Source organism: Antennarius striatus, chromosome 2 (assembly GCF_040054535.1).
Source record: "Antennarius striatus isolate MH-2024 chromosome 2, ASM4005453v1, whole genome shotgun sequence".
In the NCBI taxonomy this organism is placed as follows: domain Eukaryota; kingdom Metazoa; phylum Chordata; class Actinopteri; order Lophiiformes; family Antennariidae; genus Antennarius; species Antennarius striatus.
The window spans coordinates 29,794,202-29,815,456 of record NC_090777.1 but is presented as its reverse complement, the minus strand read 5'-3'; the positions used below and the strand labels follow the sequence as shown (position 1 = coordinate 29,815,456).

The window sequence follows — 21,255 nt, the reverse complement described above, 5'->3', positions numbered from 1 at the left end:
AGCTGCTTGTACATATGGTTCTTCACATTGTTACTGTATGCGCTGTATGTTAGTGCCCTGCAGGGACCACAGCAGGAAGTTCATCACAGGTTGATCAAAGAGGAACCCTGGTGGCAGCAGACTATTCTCTGAGCACACAGAGCATGTAGATGACTAATTAGCAGCAGTGTTAATCCAGAGGATGCAAGTATAAGCTATTTGAAATCTGAGTTGCATACAGGGCCTTTTTTTATTTAAATGAATGATCTTTTAATTACAGCTCACTTTAGACTGCTCCACTGGGAGAATGGCTACGCAAAATCTGAATAGAATAGAATAGAAATACATAGATTGCAAAATAGATTAGCAAAGAAGGCCAGCATGTTTAACCAAGAAGGTGTAGTACTGCCAAAAAGAAAATGTATCCCTTTTGGATTAGCAATACATTTAATTCTTTAATTCTTAAAGGCACTAAAGGTGTTGCAATCTCTCCAATGTGCACCTGGTAGACATGAGGTCATTGTCACAAGCCTCACCACATGCATGTCTCCTGCAGTTGTGAAAACATAATCACTGGTGGAATTAGTCCAGAATGCAAGTTGTGTTGTTTGGGTCACCTTTCTAGAACAACCTGCTGATGAAGAGTCAGAGCAGACAGACAAACAGAATGAGGCGGGGCAAGGCAAGCCAGTGTGTGTGTGCTTGCAGAGACACCAGAGGTGTAGTACTGTGTGTGTGTTTGCATGATAGGAAGTGCAAACCAAACAGATTTTATTGCACTTAGAATTTTGTGAGTGAATAGTAAAATGAAGGAGAGACCAAAGTTGAAATTAGAAATAACCTGCAGAAATATAGTAATTGATTTATTCTTTCCACCACCGTCCCCTCAGAATGTTTGTTACACTCAAAATATCATAGAAACCAAAGAAATAATTTTATTTATTTTATTTATTTAACTTTATTTGTATCTTGCTAACAACCCCACATCAGGAACCCAGGCAGTGATCTATGAGGCTTTTATGGATGCTTTTAGCCTTTTTATGAACATACTGCAACTGACAGAGATTCCTGCTAACCTTAGCTGCTGTGCTTCGTCAAGGTCAACAAGCCCTCAGGGTGTGTGTGTGTGTGTGTGTGTGTGTGTGTGTGTGTGTGTGTGTGTGTGTGCGTGTGCGTGTGTGTGTTAGACTGTAAAGATTGGGGATGGAACATCATGTAAACATCCGCATGGTCTCTTTTGTTGTGATTATTTTTCATCAATATAGCAATTCTTCATCACATGGCCCAATCTTCTTGTTTATATTTCCCTTAGGGAGTGAAACCGGCCAGCTACAACAAAGTCATGGATCCTGAAATCAACGAGATCATTGGAGAGTGTATCTGCCAAAAGAAGGAAGAGCGGTGAGTTGCTGTCCTATTCAGTGTCCAGCCAGTAGAGCCCACAAGGTAGCGTCTCATTTTTCATGCCTTGTCTCGCCTCCCCCGCTTCATTGCTGTGGCACTGACAGTTGGCCTCTCAGCAGCGCTGCAGCTCGCACCACATCTACAGGGTGTCTCTCATTTCTGTTACATAAGGAGTTTGTATAGAGGAGAAAATGAATCTTAATTAGCTACCAGAGGCTTTTTTTGTAGTTGCTGAAATAGGTTTAGGTTGTGAGAGTTGACAGTGTAGGTAGACCATGTCCATATATGATGAAATTATCGTGTGAGACAAGGCCATCACTAGAATCACAATACAATACAATTGTAGTACCTGAGATTACCATATTGATGCTACCACTATCTAAATATATGATGTGCTTCTCAGATAAATGGTGTCTCTGTGTTGACGTTGGGCTTTGTTGTTCCCTCTCCCAGGTACAGCATCAAGGACCTGCTGAACCATGCTTTCTTTGCAGAGGACACAGGTGTAAGGGTGGAGCTGGCTGAAGAAGATGATGGGAAAAAGAACTCAATTGCTCTTAAACTATGGGTGGAAGACCACAAGAAGTTAAAGGGAAAGTACAAGGAAAGTGGAGCCATCGAGTTCACATTTGACCTGGAAAAGGAGGTCCCTGAAGTTGTGGCACAAGAGATGGTGAGCAAGGATCCTTTCATACAAGAATTTAACAGTATAAACGTATTTCAAGGTAAAAATGGATTTGGGATCCTGCAAATTATGTACCGTACTAATTTGTTTGACATTTTGTAGTCTGCCTTAAAGAAATTTTGGTGTTATATTATTCATTACCCATGTTAAGTATGCAGGTTGTGATGATGTGCATCTCTTTTTGTTTTGGCGTGTTCTAGCTGCCGGAAGGACTCGTATCTCATCTTTAAAGAATGCACTCAAATACAGATTGCTCATGATAGCTTCCTCTGCTTTTCCAGGAATACAGGGATCCCTGATTTATATTTACTTTTGTTCGCACGGCTTTTTCCTGTTTTCCTGGGCCTGGATTATATTGCAGGGCCTGTGGGTACCTTATCTGATGGTGCTTAATGAAGACTTGCCTGTGTAGAGACCATTACAATACAGAACATAAAGCTTTTATATTAATCAACTTACATCTTGGAGCTACGCTAAACTGTTTTGACTTATGGGGTTATAGGCAGCACAAGTAAACACAGGTTAACAGATGAGAAGTGTTTGTTCTTTGACAACCGTACCAGGTTTTGAGAGGGAAATTAAAAATGCACATCATATTTGCTGCCTTATTTTTAAGAGGATAGGAAATATGCTGTCCTATTATTGGGGATATTTAAAATTACGTCAATAAAATGCGTTTTGAGAAAGTTTCATGTTAAGGCCCTGTAGTTCATATTGCAGACAGTTTTTAATGATTCTTTGTTGATCCTCAGCCATCTGGTCCAATGGCAGTGAGCGCTGTTCTTCTCTCTTTTTCCGTCTTCTTTTTTTTGTCCAGTGTCGTCCTTCTAGTTGGGTGTGTCTTTGTCTGCTATCTCCTCCAATTCATTCCCTTTCAGCCTTGACCAGGCTGTGAGGCTGGGAAACAAAATTAAGACCTTGGTAACAATCGCCTTGGAGAGGAGAGCAGACAAGAGTACAATGAGCTAACAGTACAATACGCTTGTACAGCCAAGCGTGCTCTAGTGTGAGATCAGCCGTCAAATACTCAATCGAAACAGCAGAGTATTATGTTTCTTCATTGATGGTGTTGGATCGCCTTCATTCTCACTTCCCTGTATGTAGATTAGTTGTTTTGAACAATGAAATACTAACAAAGGAAATAGTTCCCCACTGCTTTCCCCCCTAAAAATAGTTTCATATTCTTTCCTTTTTTTGTTACCCTGACTCCCATTTGTCCTCGTTTTTTAATGTGCCCGTTCTTTATCACGTGCACCATGCTCAAAATATCCTGGAAGTAATGCTCTTCTCTTTTCTTTGTCAGGTGGAGTCTGGCTTTTTCCAGGAAAGTGATGCTAAGACTGTGGGAAAGTCGATCAGGGACCGTGTGGCACTGATCAAATGGAGGAGGGAGAGAACAGTGTCTACTACAGCTACAATGGATCATGTTGAAGGGGGGCACGGGGTCCAGATGATTCCTGCTCAGGGCATCTCTGCTGGTCCTGCACATGTAGGCCAGCCTTTGCTGGAGCCAGAAGAGCCGGAGGCAGACAACAGGCACTGTAACCTGCCAGCCAGCGCCACCTCAGTGACATGTATGAGCATCAGTTCGCCTCCACCCAGAAAGAACCATTAGCTTCATCTTTAGCGTTTTTTATGATGCCTGGTTTGTGTGTCTCTGCAGCGGATGGCACACTTGACAGTGGCATAGGCTCTACCGTGTACTCGGACCCCCACAGCAGTCAGCAGAGTGTCCTCTACCAGTCCCTGCTGGAGCCTATTACTATGGCAACGCAGCAGGTCTGTATCAGCACACACACCCATGTAGAAAATGTACATTCAGATGCATCACACTGCAAACACTCCGGCAGCCGGTGCTCATGTGGCCTTGAAACAAAGCATAGGTGACGTATATTCATCTGCACAGCTCACATGCATGCAGATCCACTTCTACAGCTCACTCTTACATCCAAGAGTTGTTTTCATACATTTGTGCTTCATTGCTTCAAACTCTGTTTGTCCTCATCATACATTTGTTTTCTGTGTTTTTTTTGATGAAGATTATTTCTTTTAGAGTAACATTCATTTTGCTTTTTGGTTGCTCCTCTATCAGTGCTGGAGAAGTAGCCTTTCGCTGAAAGGTCGGCCTCATTCCTGTGAAAAGGGTGAAGTATGGGGGGCAAAGCTGAACCCTGAACTCAGGAGTGGTTTGGGAGGTGCTGCCCGCAGAGGAAGCGCCCCTGTTATTGACACTCAAAGAGCAAACCTCACTGCTCAGCTTCCTGTCCTGCATGTGTCTCAGAGATCTGTCAGTCCCACCCCCACAGTACCAGAGGATCAATCAGAACGTCACACAGATGCTAAGGATGTCCTTCTCTCACGGAACACTCGGCTGCAGGTTCCCCCTGTCTTTCCGCTTTCTGAGTGCCGCCGCCTCAGTGACACCAACATCAGACAAACATCAGAGGCCGCATGTGAGAACTTGACTCTGCCCGTGCCAACAGGACGTAGACACTCTGACCTCAGTAGTCTCCTGAGTCTAACCTCTCCTCATAACCATCATTTTGCAATGCATTTAAGCCATGCATGCCAGGCCTGCCTCTCTTTGCTTCTTCAAAGGTCCCAAGCAGGGAGTCAGGGCCATCCTTCTGTAATCATGCCAACACACCTCTGTCCCTGTCAGTTAAGGCACCACCCGGTTTCTGGTGGACCAGTGACTTCACCTGGTCACGGACGTCTGAAAGGTTCAAGTGATTCTTCAGATTTCTCACTGCTACAGCAGTCCCTTTTCAATATAATCAGCCGCAAGGCAGCCCCCTGTCACACCACATCCACCCAACCCTCCACGCTGTGGCCCTCACCTGCCCACAGGCCAGTCTGCAGTGATGGAGACGGCAGACTGTGTGGCAGTTTGAGTGGAAATCAAAAGCCCACCCAGGACTGCGAGGATAGATTCTCTGCAGGAGAGCAGCAACTTACCAGGGCTGTGGGAGCGGTAGGTCACCGCAGAATACCAGTCTAGTGTCCCATTAGGGGCAAAAACCTGCCTGATTCACCCTAGGCTGCAGCAGTTTGTATGCATGGAGCTGGTCTGATCTCTTTTCTGCTATGTTTGGCTGGTTGCATAGGCCTGCAGAACTGACCATCTTCCTAAAAGTCCCAAGCTTACTCCTGCTGGAAGACAATGGTGCAGTCGATAACAGACCTGCTGATTAACACTTATTAATCTTTTCCAAAACTGAACTAAATTTTAACACATTCCTACTCTGCTTAACGGGCGCCGGGCTACAGCTGTGCTGCTCTTTAGCTCATGTTTGATAGATGGTCTCTGAAGGAGATGGGCTAGATTTCTGATCTCAGTCTGTCTTTGTCTGTCCTACCATTTCTTCCTCATGTCCATATTTCAACAATCTGCTTTCGCCACAAATCCATGTATCCTTATTTAGTGCCTTCATCCCTCTGTTTCCCATTAAACTTTCATGTGTTTATACTTAACACACTTGAAAATTATTGCTAGTTTTTGCAGCAGTTCCCCCATAACCGGTAAAATTCACTTGTAAAAGTGTCTTATTTGAGTTTCTCTCCTTTGTGTCCTCAGGCCAGTTCAGCAGGTCACCAGAATCCATCGATCCAAGGCCTGGTCTCCTCCCACACACCAGTGCATGTGCCCCTGCAGTACAACCAGCCTGGACACAGCTACTCTGCTGCTCCATACGCTGGACAACACAGCGCTGCCACAGCAGGTCCAGCGATTCTAACTTCAGTTGTGCCACAGCTTGTGAGCCACCAACCACGAGGCCACCAACCACAGCAAGCAACAACACCAAGCTCTTTGACTTTGTCTTTGAAAGGCCAGCAAACTTCTCAGAACTTAGTGGTCCAGACTCAACAACAGGCGTATTCAGTATCAGGTTGTCCTGCTCCAGCGCAGCAGCAGATGGCTGCAGCAGCAACCCAGCCAGCACAGCAGCCAGCACAAGGCCACCCTCTCGCATCTGTGGCACCAACTATGGCGGCCACAGCTCAGTCTCATCCTGCACAAGCTAGCGGACTGCAGCAAGTCAATCTGCCAAGTCAGCAGCCTGGTCTGAGCTCTTCCACACCAGCAATTTATAACCAACAGATACCAATTCAGCAAGATCACCAACAGCCGTTGCCACAAAATACACAGTCCAGTATAAATCTAACGCAGTATGCTGGGCAGGCTTATATTCAGCCTCAGCTAATGCAGCAGCCTGCACACCATCCTCAAAGTGTGCAATCTTCCGGTCAGCAGATTCCACAGAAAACTGCACAGACAGAATTTCAACAACAATGCCACGAGTTATCCCAGTCCACAATCCAGCAGACCCCCCTCCCTCAAACACTTCCGGCTGCAGCTCCTCAGAGCTATGCACATCCACCCCTCAAAGCGCTGCAGCAACACACTGCAAGCCCATTGGCCCCTGTGCAGTCTGCAGGTCAGCAGACCAATGGGGGGGCCAATCACGTCGTGGCTCCTCCAAATCTTCCAGCCTCTTCCCATAAGCAGGCAGCGCATGCAAACCAACAGGTGAGTGAATAGTGACAGTGAAAATGGGTAGAGTGAATTTAATGCATCAGTGATTATAACATTAATGACATTGACTTAAGCAACTGCTTTTCCACCCCCACCCCATGCATGTCCTGTATCCCTGGTACAAGGTGTGAGCCACCAACCCATGTGCAATGGGTTCAGACTGAGTCCAGGCTTAGAGACAGGATGAAAGGGGAGCTATTTTAATCTCAACCAATAGCAGGAACCACAGACTTTCATATTGTTTGGATGAATGTTGAATCCCTGTCATTATTGACCTGACCTCTGATCATCCCTACCGCACACACACACACACACACACACACACACACACACACACACACACACACACACACACACACACACACACACACACACACACACACACACACACACATGCTCACACTCATTTTCATACTCATCTTCTTCCTCTCCAGAATGTTCCTGCTGGTCAAAACATTTCACAGCTCGGGCAGGATGGACAGGACCAGGGGCAGAATGTCAGCCAGTCATCTTTCTGCGTGTCATCACAGACAGCGGCGCAGGCTTCTGTCCACCAACAGCTTCAGCCCCAGCAGATTTCAAACTCACTTCCATCCAAGGTACTGGTGACTTTTACCTGTCATGAACTAGTCTGTGTGTTTTTCTTGGATAAGGACCAGTGATAATAAAGACGAAGGATTTTATTTTGTCTAGAATATTTTATTTCCCCTCTATTTCTTCCTTCTTTTTTTCCACTTTCCTTCACAGTACCCCACAGTCCAAGTGATGACATCTATAAGTGACTGTGACCCCTCCTACCCTCATTCCTGCACTGCCCCTCACCCTTCACCGTCCTCCTCTCTTAATCAGATCTTCCTTTCTCCTGGACAAGCTCTCCCTGTGACCCCCTCTGTCTCCCCCCTTTCTCCTTTACACATTGAAAATGTGTTAGTGTCACCTGTTCCAGTGTCTCTGATGTCGTGTCCCTCACCTGCACTGGGCAAGGTGGAACCCCCGTCCCCACAGCCCCCGCATAATGTCACTCTGCAGCAGAGTTTTAGACCTGACGCTTCTCATTTGCAGCCTTCATTCATATCTGCATTAATTCCCCAACCCTTACACACAAACACTGGCCTGTTCCAGAACACACACCCTCCCCTAAATGGCAGCACTCTTCCTCTGAGTCAGGTAAATATGATGGTTGCAGTGGAGTTGAAGAAGGTGTGGAAAAGCTTTTTATCTGTCAGTTTTATTCATTTGTGTTTGCCTTTTTTGAGTCAGAGTTGTTCCATCTTTGATGGATGAAGTGTATAAGTTAATGTTTCAGTGAGAATACCCCATTTGTTTTGACAATTTCCCAGAATGCCCAGGTCGACCATCATGAACTTACCGCCTCTTCTCAGCTCACTCAACATGCAGTCTTCACTTCAGAGTCAGATCCAAAAACAGCCACCGCTGTTGCCCAGCTGCCCCCACAGGCTCTGCCCCAGACTCAGGTTCAGACTCAGCTTCCGTCTGACTCGAGAACATCGTACGGGTCTGTTAGTTCCTGCCCGACTCCACAGAAACCACTCAGCGCTTCCACAGGAGCTGCAAGTCAGGGTCCGACCGAGACCACCGCAGAGGTCTGAACACATACTGTCACTCAATTCACTTTGTTTTGTTGTCTTATTTCTTATAAAGCACATATAACAATGCACTGTGATCTGTGCAGTTCCCCTCAAGTCTCTGTCTGGAATGTAATCTGAAAGGAACTCCTTGACATTTGCTCTTTCATTCTTCAGTCTGTTTTGTTGGTTCTATCTGCAGGATCAGGCTACAGAGAAACGCGTTGGAGGACAGAGCCATGACAGGTGTGGGCGCAGTTTTTCCTCTGCCATTCGAATCAAGGGAGCAAATACCCAAAAACAGCCATCTCAGCAAGCTATCCAATGGGCAGTTACAAGAATGTTGACACGATGCCACTTAGCTTACTGCAATATCCAAAGTAATACTAATACTAATTAGTAAAAAGTGGCATGTTGAAAGGATTCTTGCTCTAAAATGCGTTTTCTTAAAATGCCAAGCAATCAGTAATGAGTTGTGTTGTTTCGTTTTAAACTCCCAGAGGCAGAGACATTATTTATTTACTTTAAGGGAAGGTGGAGAGCATTCCAGCATTCCTCACATATGAAAGGGCTCAACAACCAGGTAGCTGTTCCTCCTAAAATAAAGGGATCTCGTTCCAAGTCCTCAAGTGTAGCTGAATACTCAACATCATAATATAATCAGTAATGGCTAGCAGCTCCTGTTTAGTGTTAAATTTAAGTTTAGGCTGACATGTCAGGTCTCAGCCTGATCCTGCAAGTAAGATAAATGCCATATAAAATAATTCCACTAAAGTTCAAGACCATTTCAATGAGTAATCAATGATTACAGACGTAATAACACTGCTAATGGCCTTTCCTCACCAAAACCAGTGTCAACTCTGACGCCACGTCAGGGAAGGAGATGAGTGACGGTTATGAGGGGACACATGGAGGCAGAGGCGAAGGGAAAGTCCGTAAACATCACCGCAGGTCGTCACGCACCCGGTCCCGGCAAGAGAAGATCAGCAGGCCAAAGCTCAGTATGCTGAACGTGAGTAAAAGAACAGATTAAAATAGGATGCACCGTTCTTTAAGACAACGTTTAAACAAAGTATTCGTCTATATCTCTGTAATGTGTATTTGGTGTCCTCTCTCATTGCAGGTGTGTAACACTGGTGATAAAATGGTGGAGTGTCAGTTGGAAACCCACAATCATAAAATGGTCACTTTCAAGTTTGATCTGGATGGAGACGCCCCGGAGGAGATTGCTACGTACATGGTGTGTGTGACTTCAGCGCCTCGTGAACTGATAGTTTGGATGAACTGCTGTTATTTTTTATTCCTGCATTCAGTCTGGAAGTCCCTGTGCTTCTGTTCTGATCTGCAATGCAGCAAAACTTTAATCTCTCTCTGGCTCCTTCTCTCTGCTCTGGTTGTAACCAATGAGTGTTGTGCTATGGATGGATGGATATTATAAAATGTTTTTATTGTGTATTAATTATATCATCAGGTAGGTAAATACCTACTTTTTAACATAGAAAGTTGTAATATTCTGTTTTACTTGCAGCATTTTCTTGTCAAGCTAAAACATGTAGAGATAATTCCTTCCCCCCCTCCTGCTCAGGTGGACAATGACTTCATTCTACTACTAGAAAGAGAAATGTTCATCGAGCAGCTGAAAGACATTGTGGACAAGGCGGAGGACATGTTGAGTGAGGACACCGAGGGCGAGAGGAACTCTGACCAGGCAGGCAGTCCCAAGCAGAGCGAGGGAGCTGGAGCACTGGGAACAGAGGTGAGGAAGTCAACTGTTGTCTTCTGTTGTCTCCCAAAAGAACACTCAAAATGACTCTGCATGCAGCATCATCCACACAAGTTCTTGCTGGTGTGACACTTGAATCTAATTAAATTTATTTGAGGTTCAAATCTTAAGAAAATCCTTTTTTAAATATCTATTAAGTTGATACACGTGTGTGAGATATTCTAAGCTATCCTCCCTTTTCTGAAGGGATCAAAGGCTTCCATACCTCACAGCCCACAGCTGGTGTACCAACAAAATGGTAAGACTTTGACTATAGTGTGAAATTGTACTGAGGAGTCTCTAAAATCAGTTTCTGCTTCTTCTTCTTTATTTTGCTTTTAAATCATCAATCTGTACCATTGTGGTACTTCTTCTCTTCTTTTTCAGTCCTCCACACTGGCAAGCGCTGGTTTATCATCTGCCCTGTGGCTGAAACTCCTCTGTTAGACGAAGAGAAGCCGACGTCTCAGACCTCTGCTGCTCAGGGTACGCTGCACACACAGAAACACAGACAACTAACTGAGTAAACAATTTTAATGTGACAGTTCGCTTTCTTTCAATGTTGTATTTTGTTTTCTGTAGAATAAACTGAAACCTTGGTGTCTTTCTTGCTGCTGTTGATGGTGACGACACAGTGCATGCATTAGAGTTGGGGTCGGTTATGTAAGAGTGCTTCTGCAGTCGTTCTTAGCCAGATTTATACTCCATCCGACAGAGACTGACGGGGCAAGAAGGGCAGTGATGTAACACTCTACCTCTCACTAGACCCTAGCTCCTGTTCTACACGTCCACGGCTTCACTAATTATCCACAATATGTTCTCCTAATTACCATTTATGTTTCTCCAGAATCTGAAAAATCTGCCTCGTCGTCAGTCAGGCCCAACAGCAACACGACTGCAACGGCTGCACCGATCCCATCTTTATCTCCCCAAAATCTGTCGTCATCCTCCCCCCTGCTGCCTGCGGCTCAGACCACAGTGCAACCTCAAGGCCAAAAAGCCGACAAAGCTCGGATCCAGCAGCCTCAGCCCTCCGTCACTAAACATGCTCACGACGCTGCTGATGCCATCCATCAGAACTCCATTCCTGTGGAGGAACCTTGCGTCTCCACAATCTCTATGGTAGCAGACATGCCCTGCTGCGCTATCGTGCCACCCGTTTCTCTGGATGTGAGTAGTATTGATAAAGGAGAAGCTGGTGATTCATCCTCTTCTCAAACTAACCACCCTGTCCAGAAGTCCAGTCCTACTGGAGAGATACCCTCTCAGCTGACCCCACATCAATCTGTGGTCCTGCAGCAACCCTATGCCACGCCCATGCAGCCTGGAGCAGTCACCTCTCAGCCCCAGAGCCCAGCACATCGTCCCTCCCAGTGCTCCCAGTCATCCACCCACCAACAGCCAGTGAGCGGGGGGCCCGGGGAGTCAGACAGTGAGGGGCCACGCAGGGTGGAGTTTGTTGACCGCACCATCAAGACTTTGGACGAGAAGCTGAGGAACCTGTTGTACCAGGAGCATGCTTCCTCCCAGTCCGTCAGCGCCGTGCCTGACCCTCAGGCCTCCAGTTCGGAGGGAGTCAGCTCACCTTCAGTCTCAGATGGCCAGAGCACTGAGGGGGGGGCACTAACAAAGAAGAAAGGAGAGCCACTGGTAAAACTCAGTCTGTGTGAGAGAAAAATGTGAACGATTAGACGTCGCTGAGTAAAACAGAATCACTGAATCATTTTACTCTGATGTTCTGACGATTAGCTGGAAACAGCAGAACTGTTAGTGTGTTTTTAAAGAGGCCAGTGTAACAAAATAACTGTCAGCGAAATAATTCTTCATTGTGTTTTCCTCTGATGTGTTTTATTCACACACCCTCTCTCTTTCTCTGTTAGCCTAAGATTCCTGAGCGCACAGATAGTGTGGGTGCACTAAGTGACTCTGCAGTGCCAAGTAGGTAACAATATTTATGTAATGGTTATATTACACAATTACTGCATGTTATCTAGAGAAGCGTGTGTTTAAAATCAATTCCCGATTCTTCAGCTACAAACAGAGGTGTGGACAGATGTGACGCGGTCCTCGGCTCACACGGCTCCAAAAGCCGCTTTCAAGTAAGAATCTACTTTCAAATCTCCCCGTAATCAAATCAGTGATGATCCAGGTCATAGCTTGGACCACTGTTGATACTGGGTGTCGTCAGTTAAGTGTGTTTAAGGCCCCTTGTTTTGTCTCTCTTCCCCTTCAGATCAAGCCAACTCCTCCACATGTTGTTTGTCGTTTGGAGAAAAGCAAGACAACCTGCAGCACTTGCAGTTCCCCGCTGCCCTCCAGTAGTTCTGGAGAGCCTCACAGCCAGACTCGGGGCCCGGTCCCTGCAGGAACCTCCTCAGTGGGAGCTGCAGATGCTAACGAGAAAGCAGAAACATCCAGAGCCCACACCAGTAACCGTTACTCCGCCCCACCAAACTTCTACCGGGCAGCCCCCGCGTCCAGCCCCGACCTCACCCCTAGCTACATCCCCCGGGCGCAGACCATCGACACTCCAACCAATCACCGCTCTCAACGCTCATCTCATCTCGAAGCTGATTCAGCAGATGAGGACAGCAGCGGCTTCACCCTCCCTCCGGCACATCCCACCCCCCCGGCTCGCGCCCTGTCGGAACACAGCGGAAGCGACCTGATGAAGAGGGCGGTGGCCTTCCTGCGGCGCTCTGGGCGTAGCAAAAGCGAGCAGAGCTCTGATTCGCCGAGCCGACAGCCCGTGGCGATGAACGGTCAGACGCACCTGCCCTCTGCGGGGAACACCCACTCGTCTTACATCAGCAGCGACAACGACTCTGAGTTCGAGGACGCCGACATGAAGAAAGAACTGCAGAAACTGAGAGAAAAGTAAAGTCTCACACACACACAGCTGCACACACGTGTCCAGTTTATTATTATTATTATGATGATAACTCCTGCACTGTTCAGGGTTTCCATTCCATTTTAACTGCTGAAAATGCAGTTTTTCATTTCAATATTACAGATCCCACACAGGTCATGGTCACTATTATTGATCATGAAGTAATTACCATATCCCACTGCCAAGTTACTAAACATTAACATCACTTCATTGAGATAAAAAGACATGCGTGGTGAGACAAGTCGTATGAAAATAAAGAAGGCTGTGGTCACATGAGCTTCTTTGTGAGGAGCTTCTCTCACAAACTGGAACAGAGCAAATCCATGATTTATAAACACTGAGTCGCTTGCAATGCAAGTCGAAATGCAATAAGTAATACAATAAAAACCCATATCCAGCTGAAATGACCAGTCATAAATAATCTGGCCCGGCCATCGGCCATTAATGCATTGATTTGACCAGCAGCGGAAATAATAGGTGGGTCATCTGACTTTGATAAAATTATGCACCCAAATCCAATATATTACTCCTTAGTTTGACTGCTTTGATATTATCAGGATCTAAATAAAAGCAAATTAAATACACAAGTTTGTACTTTTCTTAGATTATCATAATACTCAGCTCAGCAACACCAGAATGTAGAATTCCACTGAAAAGATCTAATATCTCTAAATTGAGATTTTTCACATGAGTTCATTCACCTTGTTAATAAAATCCATTCTTTGTAATCCAACACAGACTTGTCTCTTGATGCCGGTCTAAATGAAATAGACTTAAGTAGATGATGGACACTGCTGTACCGAAGGGTGTGTAAAGAGAAGGTAGAATGTCAGTGTGGTAGCAAACCAGCTCAGTTCTCACTGCAGCAGCCTCTGTTCTATTTTGGGCTTCAAATCGTCTCTTCTCTGCTTTTCCTCTCTCTCCTGGGAAAGCAGTGAGTTCTGTGTTTTACAGTAACGTCCGTCTGTTGTCTGTCTGTGCTTTTTCACTAGACACATGAAGGAGATCTCGGAACTGCAGGCATTCCAACGGAATGAGATTGAGCATCTGTACAAGGAACTGGGAAAAACGCTGCCGCCCAATGTCGGCCTTCTTCACGCTGCCCCCCCGAGTGGCCGCAGACGCAGGGCCAGCAAACACAAACTGAAGGCTGGAAAATTACTCAATCCAATGGTGCAGCAGCTCAAAAACAATCTCAACACCTCCACGGAGAGGAAGGGTGTGTGCTTTAGTGCGGCGCGGCTCTGTGGTGATGATTTATTTATTAATGCGCTATTCACTCTCTTATTTGTCCTCTACACAGGTGAGAGTTCTGTCAGTTCCTCAGGCTCCCCAGCCAAAAGTTCCGTTCTGTCAGACTCGGCCCACTCCAGCAGCAGCTCCAGCAGTCGGTCCGGTCCCGTCCGGGAGCAGGTCCACACACAGCAGCCCTGCTCCTTGAAGGGTTCTTTCTCCTCGGACAACATCTGCACCGGGCCGCATGGGGACGGAATGGCCAACCAAGATGGACCCGGTCAAGGTACGCGTCACACGTCGATCTGTGTCTGTGTGGATTTGACCTGAGAGCGACAAAACGACCTCTAGAGAGGTGGAAAAGTCAAACCAGGCAGTTTACATTTTACTAATAAGTCAACAACCACAGTGAACTGTTAGCTGTACAGTGTATCTATGACCACTTTTTTACTTTTTAAAAGTTTAAAACTTTTTTTAAACTGGTTCAAACTTAAAAAATCACGTTCGTAAATTTAAATAAATTGCCTTTTTTCTTCCAGTGCTTCGTACGCCAAAAAAAACAAAAAAACATTTAGTTTAGTTTATACTGTTTGTGAAACTGAAATAAAAATAACAGATTTTCAGGTATAACAAAGCAAAAAAAAGGAAAATATTCAGTACATCTGCAGCGAAGAGGAACTAGACAGGACAAACTTTCACTAGTTTCATAATCTCATGAGTTTGATCCTCATTACATGTATATACATTTCACTATGTCTCCTGTAATGTGTAATAATATTGCACATTAATCAGTTATAATCTAACTCCTTCAAATTATAAAAGATTTAAAGATATACAGATCAGGATTGTTACTGCATACACCACCAGAATAACCGGACCTATTTTTCCTTTAGTAGGCTCTCTGTTATCTGTAGAATTAATGGCTGAAACATTCCATTAATTGTCAGTTACTATGACGATAATGTTTCCTGCATATCATGCACTCCTTCTTGCTATCCTTTGCTGGTGCTTTTGATGGTGGGGGTTTCTCATCCCAGTCTTTGTGCACTTTTACAAAGTGTCTCTCTTGTTTCTGCTCTTCTTTCCTTTTATATTTATTTTACAGGCTGGACGGTTTACCACCAATCGTCAGAGAGAGTCACCTATAAATCTAGTAGCAAACCACGCACTAGATTCCTCAGTGGACCTGTATCTCTGTCCATCTGTTTGTATTTGTTCTTTCAAATTTCCCCTCACTCATTTTTCATCTTCTTTATTTTACCTGCCTTTCAACTTTCCCCTCTTTTCTCTCATCTAGTTTTTGTATTTAAGAGTAAAATAGTCGATCATCAATTTCTCATTGTTGTCACCCGTTTTCCTCCCCGTTCTTGCCTCCTCTCTCAACGGTCTAAACGGTTGTGCTGTTTGGTTTTCCTTTTCTTTTGTCCTGTCCACCAGAGGATATCCCTCTCATGCATACACCAATATTTAAAAAGGTCTCTAAGATACCAAACACACCCTCCACCAGAGTCAAGCAATTGTGCCACCAGAAAGAGTTTCCTTTCCCTCTTCAAGCGCGGTCCACAGTGTTTCTGTACAGCCTGTGTTCTGAAAGTCCTGCTACTGCTGGTCGACGCTGTAATGTCTTCAGAGGCAGGAGTGTTCTGTAGACTCTTAGTTAATGGCATTTAAAGAGAGACGATGGCGCTGTGGGATATGATCTTGTTTGGCGTGTCCTGGAAAAGCCCAGCTAAAATGACTTCCATTAATCAAATCCATCCCCTTTTGGGGTTTGTGAGATTTATTCAAAAGTGTGAAGCCACTGAAACAGGTGATGGAACTTTGGTTAATCAGCCGTTGTAAAAGATTTGTGAGTATATACACTTGATAGCATTTCAGCAACAAAAACATACTGTTTAAAAATAAAATATATGAAATCAGCAGAGTGAGTTTATGATGTCGATGTCTCCATTTGAGGAATCAGTGCTGGTAACTACTGAAAGTTTTCAGAGACTTAGTCTCCCGGCTGGCCTGGGAACGCCCCATGATCTCCCCACCTCCCCAGAAGAACTAGAAGAGGTGACTGGGTAGAGGGAGGTACATTTGACGGTTTTATATTTTCCATTTCAATCAACAATAACAAAAGGGAGTCCATTCCTAATAAAACCTTTTTAAACTTATTGTTGAAAGTATCGTTGTGACGATAGTTTCTGATTAATATTATCCTGAAGATATCAGCTGAAAAACCCAAAGAGTGTTTCCACCATTCGTTGTAGTTTTTTTTGTATTTGTTGTTTGCTGTTAGCAGTTTTTTTTTCATTTTTCGGAGGAAGAGGAGAAGGAATGGTTCCATACATTTGAAATGAGTCAGGTCCCGGTTTGGTTTCATGGCTTGAAGATTGAAAAGGAAACGTTTCCAGGGTGAGCTCACCAGGTTTTAAGCAACTTGGCATTCAGAACTACAAGTCCCCTCATAGAACCCGCGTTACAGTCATAACTACCCCTTCATACGTCCAATATCCTCTTTTGCTCCAACGCTTTGTGCTGTGCTTCTCGCTTTTAAAGATAAAATCCTAAAGCACACGAGGGCTCGTTTTCTCCAAACATGAGCCTGAGGTTGACTCTAAAACAGAACACACACGTGTGTGCGTGTGTGTGTTTGTGTGTGTGTGTGCGTGTTTGTACATGTGAGAGAGAATATCAACGCCTTTATTCCCTATTTATTTGTTGTGTGTACCCATTCACTCTTAGTTCTCCCTAGTCGAGACACTTTCACCCCAAAGTGACTTACCCTGGGTATTTTAACACAGAGGAGCGCCCCCCCCCCCCATGTCCCAGCCCCCTCCCTGATAGGCAGGGCCCTTTGCTGTGCTAGAGGAGAGCTCACTGTGTTCCTCATGTTTGGGCGGAGAAGACGTGCATGATGCAGGCGCCAGGCAGAGCGCTGATGGAGACTTGCTCCGCAATCCGAAGGGCTGTATCATCAGTATTACTACTTTTTCTCTTTCCCTCTACCTCCCCTAATTTACCTGCATGTTTCCAACATGAGCTGCGTGTGACGTCCAGCTAGTACCCGTGTGCAGTTTCTTTAAAATTTATTTTCTTGTTTAAGTTTCACGTTTTGTTTCACAGGCATCCTCAAATCCACAAAAGGGGGATCACTTTTTAAATCCGGACTGCAGCCTTCCTTTCTTAGAAATTGCTTACCTTGTGATAGCCTCTCCCTTCTAACTGACCGACCATTGATTTATATCAATAGAAAATTATCTGACTGAGATTACAGTGTCTGGATTATACCAGATTTGTGTCCAACAGATATAATTTTTTTCAATGTCAGTTTTTAAAGCAGCATGAAATATGATGGTCTGTATTCTAGTAATGCTGCTGGAAATGGAGGGGCTAGTCGACATGCACCATCACACACGAGGGTAGCTGTTCTTTCTTACACTAATAATCAGTTTCCATTCAGTTGTTGCTTTGGAGGCCCACAGCTAGTCACTCTGATTTAAACTCCTTCTACTCCTTTTCTTCCTCCTCTCTCCCCGATTGTTTTTAGAGCTGAATATTCTTTTGAAGCAGCTTGTCCACATACTGGTGTGTGTAGTGTGTCCTGGCCTAACTGTTTTTGTCTTGTGCTGTTTTACCTCTTTTTATAGGGTCCACTCTGAAACGACTTTGTCTAGGCAAAGAGCGCAGTAGTAGTAACTATCTCCTTTACTTTCCTACTCTCTGTTTCCCTAACTCTGTCCTCACTATTTAGTCTTCAGTGTTTGTGTTTGCACTTAATTTCCCTTATTTGTGTTCTGTCACATTTGTCGAGTGTGTCAGTTGTTTCTGAAGATATGGGTACTCTATGGATGTTGCATATATTTATGTTTGTTGTTTTGCATGGCATTGTCTTGACAGCTGAATCTCAACATTGCCTGCATATCAAACATTTTGATTGTCTATAAAGAAAATCATCTATTATTACCCTTTGGCTGCTATGGTTGTAAAAAATATATTTCTCTCTAAATAATTTGTAAAAGTGATTTTACTTCTAATTTTGTTTTTAAAATGGACAGATTTGTAAGACTTGATGTTTCTCGTTAGGGTCTTCTCTCAACGCCACCGCGGCGCGAACCGCCACCAGTCAGACACAGCCACTCACTACAGCCACGCCCTCACCCTCTCCTCAGCCAATCACCAGGCTTGCTCAGGTCCAGACCAATAACAGCAACAACAAGAGAGGCACGTTTACAGACGACCTCCACAAACTAGTGGATGATTGGACGAAGGAGACTGTCACCACAGCCAATCAGTCGCGTCCCTCCCTGAACCAGATCAGGCAGCAGCGACGCCAGCAGGACCTGGAGGGCAGAGCGCCCCCTATGGGAGCGGGCGTGCGTGAGGTAAAGGGGATAGATGATTACCAATCAGCTGTTTGGGTTGTGCTACTATTCCTGAACCCCATTCGCACCAGTGAGGTGATCAATGCACTACTTTGCACGACTCCCTTCTGTTTCAGATGAAGTTTCCTGCTGGTTCCAAGTTCCACCTGCCTCTCTCCTGCCCCCTGGCGGCTGCTTTGAGCCCCAGTTTACCCACAAAACTGGCCCCCACCTCCTCGGCCGTGCTCCCTCCCGGCCACCTCCTGCCAGCGGGCTCGTACGGCGGGATGGGTTCTGGCCCCTTCTATCCGCAGCAGTGGCCGGGCGTGCCCAGCCCAGTGGGGGCACTGGGTCCTGTAGGCCTGCTGGGCGCCGCAACCATGCTGCCCTACGCCACCATGGCAAGCCCACGGATCAACACCTACCCTCTGGGGATGCACGAGCCGGAGAATCTCACCTGTCCAAAAACCACCAGGACTACCTGAAGGTTAACGGAGGTTTAAGACCCCACCCCCTCCTGGTCCAGCAGAGACACGCGTGTACATGATCATGTAAATAACATGATGCAAGTTTGGACAGTCTTATACAATACCCTTATCTGTACCTGAGTTTGTGTGTGTGCGTGTGTGCGTGCGTATGTCACCGTAAAATTTAAGTATGTATGTCTAGTTGGTTTGGTCTTGATTCATCTCAGCCATACAGGAAACTGGTCTGTGGTTGTTTTACTGTGTTCTTTATTACTGCGGTTTTCACACTGATTTTGCCTTTGCGTGTTACACACACATTAATCACTACATTGTAATTCCACATGTTTGGGAGACATTGGCAGGACAGTATTTATGAAGAAGCTATTTAAAGAAATGTAGTGCCTTGAAACATTGATTAATAGATTTCTTTTTGCTTCTGCGAAACAAAGCATGTCTGCAAAAACAAGTTATTTTATTTGACGGTAGCTTGAGTGCAGTCTTTATTTTAATGCATTAGACACTTTTGTCTTTGGTTTACATACGAATGCCCTTGTAGTACTGCACTAATAACGGCTCTTATTTAAATAATAAAGTTATGTTTTAACCCGTGTTTACTTTCCACCCCTGTGACAGATGGATGCCATAGTGGTGAGATGTACCATTGCCTTGCAGAAACAAACGGTTAATGTACTGCTGATGAGAGAGACAGAAATACGCCAGCAACCAAAATCCACTCTTTCAGGTCAAATGGTTCCGTTGGACTCAGCCTGGATTTGACAGGAGACTCGTGTCCAGAGCCATGCATGTGTATACTGTACATAGTCCTTTCTACAGTATATGCCTCTGGTAGTGTTCTGATTAGAATGTAGCATTAATAAGTGAAGGCTTGAGGCTTAAAAGTGCAATTTAACCCTTCCAAAAAAGCTTTGTTCGTGATATTGCCAGAAGCCTTATCTCTGATGTGTGCAACAGGAGCAAACTGAAAAGTCACTAAACAAAGAACCAAGTTCAAGTGTGAACTCAAAAAAACCACAAATCACACATTGAAGTCATTTCTACAAAATATTGTTTTTCCAAATTGGCTCTTCTATTAGTGAATATGATGAATTTTAAAGTATCTGCTTCCATCGCCTGTTTCGCATGATGTCAACATTTGTAAAGCTTGATTATTTTTATTTTATTGCTGCTATTGTTAAGGGGGATTCCACTGTAATGATTTACCTTCTATTCACATCAGACGGTACTAAAAAAAACTCAAAGGAGATGTTCTCAAAGCAGTATTTGATTGCTTTCACTGACTGCCTCTTTTCAGTCATATATTGCAAGATTCAGATTATACTTGATGCGGGATATTTGCACAACAAGTGGTCTCTCTTAATTCAAGCCTTTCTCCTCCACTCTATCCTGTTTACCTGGATTCACTTCATACACTTTTCTAAATCACTGACAAGCATGGCCGACTTTGTTGTGTTCCACCAAGCAAAGATAAATCCAGCTTCTGTGGTTGTAAATTCCACTTTTTCTCAGCAAATTTGAACGGTTTCAGCGCCCCGAACCCGCCAAGCTGTGAACTGTACAGTTTTCCTTGTAGTTTATATTTGTACATTATTTGTTTGTGTGGGTGTTTATGGGTGGTGGAGGGGTTGCTCTGATGTATATTACTTCATCAATTCGGTTTGAATTGGACTTTTCTAGGATAATATGCAGAGTCTTCTGCTTTGGTGAATACTTCCATGAGTAAGAGATTTCTGTTCTCTGTCACTCCGGTGTGTTTCTTTCCACTTCCCTCGCTGCTTTTCTGTGGGGCAGAGGAGGATAAACTGGTTGTCATATTTATTTTTGATGCAGTGATTAGATTGAGACCTGGAACACACAGGAAGAGTCATCCTGACATTATTTCTGCTCATCCCACTCCTGCGTGGACGACATTGCCCTCTGGTGAATATACTGGTCAGAATCTTGTAACTGGGATTGCTTCTGCCTGCTTTATGTCCCTCTGCATCTCCCCACCCTGTCCTGCTGCACTCTAATCAGACTGTATTGAGAGAAATAAATATTTTGTTCTTCATGGTCTGAATGTTTCCTTTTATTTCAATATTTATCTCTTTTTACTTTTAAATTAATGGTAATAAAGTTTATTTACATGTATATTTAACAGTTAGGAGAAACCACATTTTTCAGATATAATCAATAGTTTCTGCATCAGAATTGATGGTGGTTGCCTGTTGACGTGCATTCAGACCTGCAGACGTGTTGGGAACAAAAACCACAGATTCGCAACAAACCAACACCAAACAGACTAGAATTATCAGTCATGAAAAAATTAAAATAAAAGTGAGATTTCCTTTGGAATAATATTTTTT

At 44.6% G+C, this 21,255-nt stretch overlaps 1 protein-coding gene across 11 annotated transcripts in view; it reads left to right on the top strand.

Annotated features, from left to right (window-relative positions):
- Positions 1-20,959, top strand: part of LOC137605811 (serine/threonine-protein kinase WNK2) — a 36,059-nt gene extending 15,100 nt beyond the window's left edge. For 3 of the 11 annotated variants that reach the window (XM_068330619.1, XM_068330610.1, XM_068330688.1), the window contains 24 exons: positions 1,292-1,380; positions 1,837-2,056; positions 3,372-3,642; positions 3,732-3,847; positions 4,161-5,042; positions 5,646-6,599; positions 7,040-7,204; positions 7,353-7,772; positions 7,946-8,209; positions 8,394-8,437; positions 9,044-9,203; positions 9,315-9,431; positions 9,777-9,947; positions 10,161-10,212; positions 10,341-10,439; positions 10,801-11,603; positions 11,834-11,891; positions 11,985-12,052; positions 12,187-12,830; positions 13,836-14,362; positions 15,182-15,280; positions 17,712-17,756; positions 18,148-18,446; positions 18,563-20,959. In XM_068330619.1, the coding sequence (XP_068186720.1) occupies positions 1,292-1,380; positions 1,837-2,056; positions 3,372-3,642; positions 3,732-3,847; positions 4,161-5,042; positions 5,646-6,599; positions 7,040-7,204; positions 7,353-7,772; positions 7,946-8,209; positions 8,394-8,437; positions 9,044-9,203; positions 9,315-9,431; positions 9,777-9,947; positions 10,161-10,212; positions 10,341-10,439; positions 10,801-11,603; positions 11,834-11,891; positions 11,985-12,052; positions 12,187-12,830; positions 13,836-14,362; positions 15,182-15,280; positions 17,712-17,756; positions 18,148-18,446; positions 18,563-18,910 (6,915 nt within the window). In that variant the 3' untranslated portion in view covers positions 18,911-20,959. Of the gene's footprint in view, positions 1-1,291; positions 1,381-1,836; positions 2,057-3,371; positions 3,643-3,731; positions 3,848-4,160; positions 5,043-5,645; positions 6,600-7,039; positions 7,205-7,352; positions 7,773-7,945; positions 8,210-8,393; positions 8,438-9,043; positions 9,204-9,314; positions 9,432-9,776; positions 9,948-10,160; positions 10,213-10,340; positions 10,440-10,800; positions 11,604-11,833; positions 11,892-11,984; positions 12,053-12,186; positions 12,831-13,835; positions 14,363-15,181; positions 17,484-17,711; positions 17,757-18,147; positions 18,447-18,562 lie in introns of those variants that run through there. The other 8 variants (XM_068330646.1, XM_068330656.1, XM_068330637.1 and 5 more) reach the window with 8 other exon arrangements.
- Positions 20,960-21,255: the final 296 nt, after the last annotated feature.